This window comes from Mustela nigripes, chromosome 4 (genome assembly GCF_022355385.1).
Source record: "Mustela nigripes isolate SB6536 chromosome 4, MUSNIG.SB6536, whole genome shotgun sequence".
Lineage (NCBI taxonomy): Eukaryota > Metazoa > Chordata > Mammalia > Carnivora > Mustelidae > Mustela > Mustela nigripes.
The window spans coordinates 67089474-67094839 of NC_081560.1; the positions used below are offsets into that span (position 1 = coordinate 67089474).

Sequence of the window (5366 nt, forward strand, 5' to 3'; positions counted from 1 at the left end):
CTCCTCTTACTCCCTGATTTGATTCCTCATTTCAATATCAAATATTCAGCTCCACACACACAATCCCCCCCCCCCCCCCCCCCACCCCTACCCCTACCCCCGCAAGCCCCTGGGGTGGGAAGGTGCAGAACAAGGAAGACCCACGCCCACCTCACCCCCAAATATGTACTTTCCAAAGCTGCTGATTGGAACACACTGTCTCCAGATATTACTGAGCTGGGTATTGGGGCTTCTGCGTTGTCTTTGGTATTCACTGAAAACAGATTGCCTGAGACCCCCTCCCCCACCAGGCAACAACTACACACATGCGTGCGCGCGCAGAGGCGCGCGCGCGCGCGCACACACACACACACACACACTCGCCCCCCCCTCCTTTTTTTTTTTTTTTTTCTTTCTCTCTCTCTCTCTCTCTCTCTTTTTAAAGCAATGCTTTGTTGTGCTAAAACTAGTTGGACGAGTTAGGGTGTTGCTGCTGCTCCCGAGGCCCTGGCCAATGGAACCCGATCCACCCCGCTGTGCGTAAGCGCGCAATTAAGGATTTAACCAAGGCTGTGCTGCGCCTCAGCCATCAGTCAGCCTGCCGGAGACAGAGCCTCCACGACTCCCAGCCTCCTCCTCGCCGCCGCCGCCGCCTCCTCCTTCTCTCCTCCTCCTCCTCTTCCTCCTCCTCCCTCGCTCCCACAGCCATGTCTGCTTAGACCAGAACAGCCCCACAGCCAACTCGGGCAGCAGCCGCCGCCACAGCAGCAAGGACAGCCGCCGCCGGTGAGCGATGACAGGAGTGTTTGACAGAAGGGTCCCCAGCATCCGATCCGGCGACTTCCAAGCTCCGTTCCAGACGTCCGCAGCCATGCACCATCCGTCTCAGGAATCGCCAACTTTGCCCGAGTCGTCGGCCACCGATTCCGACTACTACAGTCCCACGGGGGGAGCCCCACACGGCTACTGCTCTCCTACCTCGGCTTCCTATGGCAAAGCGCTCAACCCCTACCAGTACCAGTACCATGGCGTGAATGGCTCGGCCGGCAGCTACCCCGCCAAAGCTTACGCCGACTACAGCTACGCCAGCCCCTACCACCAGTACGGCGGCGCCTACAACCGCGTCCCGAGCGCCGCCAGCCAGCCAGGTAAGGCGGGGGGCGGGGGCCAGATGCAGGGGGAGCCCGGATTCTGGAGGGGCGAGGTGGGGTGGGAGATTGGGGACCCGCGCCAGCCACTACAGTGGGGGCGCACCCGGCAGAAGGGAGGGGGGCCTGGACTCTGCAACCGAGAGACGTTCTCTACGGCCAGCATTTTAGAGACTCTTGGAAGAATTCTCCCCTCGGGCACCTGGGGGGTGAGGGGCTCTCGAGTCTCTGGATTCCCTAGTTGCCTGGTCTGAAAGGCAACTAATCTGAAATGGGGGTAGGGATGGAAAGACTCAGGCAGTCTGAGTGGCGTTTGCGTAATAAAGGGGAGGTTAGTTGCTGGAATTTTTCGTGAGCGTGCTCCGCTGGTGCGAGTAGGAGTGGAAGGCTGCCTCAAAGACGCTGTCGGGATTAGTCTAAGAGCAGCCACGAGCCAGGGTGGTGTTCCTGTCCCGGGAGCCTGAGGCGGGGATGGAGGGCTGGGGGGCTGGAGCCCACCAGAGAAAGAAGCCTCGAGGAGCCTTGTGGTTTATCCAGGGCATTTCCAGAAACAAACAGCCATTTAAGGGTGGAGGAGGGCTGCCGAGGGGTGCCCAAAATTTGTCTTCTTCTTCTCCACCTCCTCTCTTTTCGCCCTCCTTGAAACTTAGTTGGAGAGTTTAAGAGTAGGCTAGTTAGCTTGGGCGGAAAGAGAGCGGCATGAGGTCTCCTTGGAGAGGTTTTGCTGGTCAGGTTTGATCTCTTCCCACTAGCACATTAATAATCCTACTAATATTAGCATCCCCTTCTTTGGCAGAATAGAGACCACAGCCCTCATTCTCCACCCTTCCTCTCCCAGGAGCTCGCCACACGCGAGCGCGTGTGCACACACACACACACACACACCACTCTACCCCTTCCAGAGATGGGTAGTTTTGATAAGGTGGTACTTTACTGAAAGGGGACTTATGGCTCCAGGGTATGTTTGTAAAGCCAGTGTTCAGAAAGTTCTTTTCCTTGTCTATATTCACAACTTGGAGAAATTCGTCCTGATCTGCCGCCCCTTTCCTACGAAAACACCCTACCAATGAATCCTTTTCAATGTGTGACTCTTGCTAAATTTTAAAAAGAGAACCTAGGGGGTGGTATGTCTTCATTCCTTTCAGTGTCTCTGTATTTCGTGCGTAAGTCAAAGATTTTTTTTTTTCTTTTGGCCAAGAACTTATTAAGTCTATTTGTAAAAGAAACCAGACACATCTGTGCCCTCGCAGATCTGCAGGGAGATTATGGGGGCTGCATAATCGGCCCTCTGTCTGCCGCGGCCTGGACCTCTTGCTGCTGAATTGAAGGAACATAGTTTGCTTGTGGGTCTTTGAACTTTGGAGACCTCGGTTAGCGTCTTCCCTGCCCCAGCGTCTGGTCTCTGCGGGCGCCCGAACAGACGCCGACAGTGGGGGCGGGAGGGGGTTGTCACGGCCCAGAGTCACCCCCATCGAAGACCCAGGAGGGGCTGGCCAAGCTCTCCCCAGAAACGGGGGTGAGCGCAGGGTGGGCGTAGAAACAAGTCAGGGTGAAGCAGAAACCGCTCCTTGCAAGGGCTAAATCCCAGACGCCCAGAAGGGAGCCGTGCTGTACAAAGAACCTTGCACAAACCTCCAAGAACCTGAATGAACTGAGTAGGGAATTAATCAAACTACCTGGCTTTTCCATGACTTGGGGGAGGGGCGTATTTCTCTGGGTCTTGCTAAGCCAAGGAGGTGATATGGGGGAAGAGACTGAAGACTGTGTGGTAAAACAAAACAAAGCAAAACTCAAGGACTGTATTTGAGGGTTCTGCAAAAGAAACATCTGCGGACAAACTCTAACCGGGTCTATTTTGATTATTTAGAGAAAGAAGTGGCCGAGCCCGAGGTGAGGATGGTGAATGGCAAACCAAAGAAAGTTCGTAAACCCAGGACTATTTATTCCAGCTTTCAGCTGGCCGCGTTGCAGAGAAGGTTTCAGAAGACTCAGTACCTCGCCCTGCCCGAACGGGCCGAACTAGCCGCCTCGCTGGGACTGACGCAAACACAGGTAAATCCCGCAGCCGTGGGGCCCGAGCCCCGCCTCGGCTGCAAGGCTGGCTGGGCCGCGGGGTTCCGTCCCGACCCGCGGCAACTCACAGACAGAAAGCCGCGGACCCCGCGCCCTTACCTCCATGACTCCATGAGTCAGGCTGGGTGTTGCCGCCTTGGGACGGTGGGGTTAAGGGATGGAGACGCCGTTTATCCTCCCGCTTCGGGCCTCCAGGGGCGAGGGGCCAATTTCCTAGATTGGAAACAAGGGGAGGGCCATTTCGAGGACACTCTCGAAGCCTGGAGAAGTTGGTTCTCTGAAAAATGCAGAGCCTTTCGGGGAGAGCAGGGCCCGGCGGCCTCGCGGTGGTCTCGGGCGCGAAGGTCGCCTCCGGCTGGAAGGTTGAAGGGTCACGCCCTGCTCCAGCGGAGCTCTAGGCCGTGGCAACCTGAGGGTCGCAAAGTGGGGGGCGCTGTTGTGCGGGGAAATCATCCTGGGTCGTCCCATTCCCTTCACTCCCTCTTCAGACCTGCTGGGGCCCATTTAAAACAAAAACAAAAAAACAAAAACAAAAACAAAAAAACACCACAATAATAATGTTCGAATCTCCACCCAGAGCTGCAGGCGCCTTCTGACCTTTGGAAGCTGAGGAGGGAGTGGGGGGAGTTGGGCGGGAGATTGGGACACCGCTCCTTTCCCCCACACTGGCGCGAGCACAGCCAGCCCCAAGCCCTCGCGCGCGGCTCTCGGGCCATTGTTTTGGGGACGCTTGCTGCGCCGCGTCGAGTGCGCGCTGCGCAGGCTCACACGTGGGCGCACGCCGCCCGGGACACTTGCGGCCCCCTCCCCCAGCCCAAACAGAAACTAAAGCCTCGGAGTCCTGCCCTCGCAGGGAACGGTGAGCATCTGGCCGGTCAGGTTGTCCTCCGGGATCCCAGATCCAGGCTTGGCCTCAGGCCGGGCCCGCTGACCTTAGGCCGCCAGCTGCGGGGAGAGGCCAGGTCCGCGCCACCTGGGGGCCCAAGATGCTTCCACCAGGCAAGGCGCGGGCGGCCTCTGAGTGACCCGGTAACGTGTGCCTTTGTTCCCCCACCCAGGTGAAAATCTGGTTTCAGAACAAAAGATCCAAGATCAAGAAGATCATGAAAAACGGGGAGATGCCCCCGGAGCACAGTCCCAGCTCCAGCGACCCTATGGCGTGTAACTCGCCGCAGTCTCCGGCGGTGTGGGAGCCCCAGGGCTCGTCCCGCTCGCTCAGCCACCACCCTCATGCCCACCCTCCGACCTCCAACCAGTCCCCTGCGTCCAGCTACCTGGAGAACTCGGCTTCCTGGTACCCGAGCGCAGCCAGCTCAATCAATTCCCACCTGCCGCCGCCTGGCTCCTTACAGCACCCGCTGGCGCTGGCCTCCGGGACACTCTATTAGACAGGCGGCTTTCTCTTGCTCTCTTTTTTGGGACTGCTGTGTTTTGCTGTTCTAGAAAATCATAAAGAAAGGAATTCATTTGGGGAAGTTTGGAAAACGGAAACAAAAAAGATTCATGTGTAAAGCTTTTTTTTTGCATGTAAGTTATTGCATTTCAGAGGACCCTCGTTCCCCCTTTTTTTACAGACGAACTTTTTTTGCGCAACTGTGGACACTATCAATGGTGCCTTGAAATCTATGACCTCAACTTTTCAAAAGACTTTTTTCAATGTTATTTTAACCATGTAAATAAGTGTAGATAGAGGAATTAAACTGTATATTCTGGATAAATAAAATTATTTCGACCATGAAAGCCAAATGTTTCTTAAAAATACTCCTTTTGCCCTCCTTATAATGGGCTAGTGACGTTTTATGCAGGCAATTAAAGGAAGACATGCTCTGCAGAGATCCAATAAGGCAAAAAGGAAAACAGAAATTGGGGCTGCATGGAGGCAAAACTGTACCCGTGTGTCGGATGCTGTACTTTATGTGTCTATATACATATGTGGCCTGTTTATAGTACTGCCATAAAATATATATAGTTTTTTTTTTCCCTAACCACAAAAACATTTAGATAATTTTAAGTTTAAACCCGAGATTGTTTCAGGTAGAAAGTAATGCTTGAATCTAAAGCTGGTCCTCCCACCCTGTGTGAGAGTAAAAAAGCTGCAGAAATCCATCAATAACCACTCAAAATTCTGAGCTCAAAGCAATTATCATGCACAACACCCCCCCCCCC

General features: G+C 54.9%; 1 protein-coding gene across 1 annotated transcript; it reads left to right on the plus strand.

Moving 5' to 3' along the window:
* Positions 1-576: 576 nt before the first annotated feature.
* Positions 577-4927, plus strand: DLX5 (distal-less homeobox 5). Its single transcript, XM_059395731.1, has 3 exons — positions 577-1127; positions 2995-3179; positions 4259-4927. Exons 1-3 carry the CDS (start codon positions 773-775, stop codon positions 4586-4588), a joined length of 870 nt encoding a protein of 289 aa, XP_059251714.1. The 5' UTR covers positions 577-772; the 3' UTR covers positions 4589-4927.
* The last annotated feature ends 439 nt before the right edge of the window (positions 4928-5366 follow it).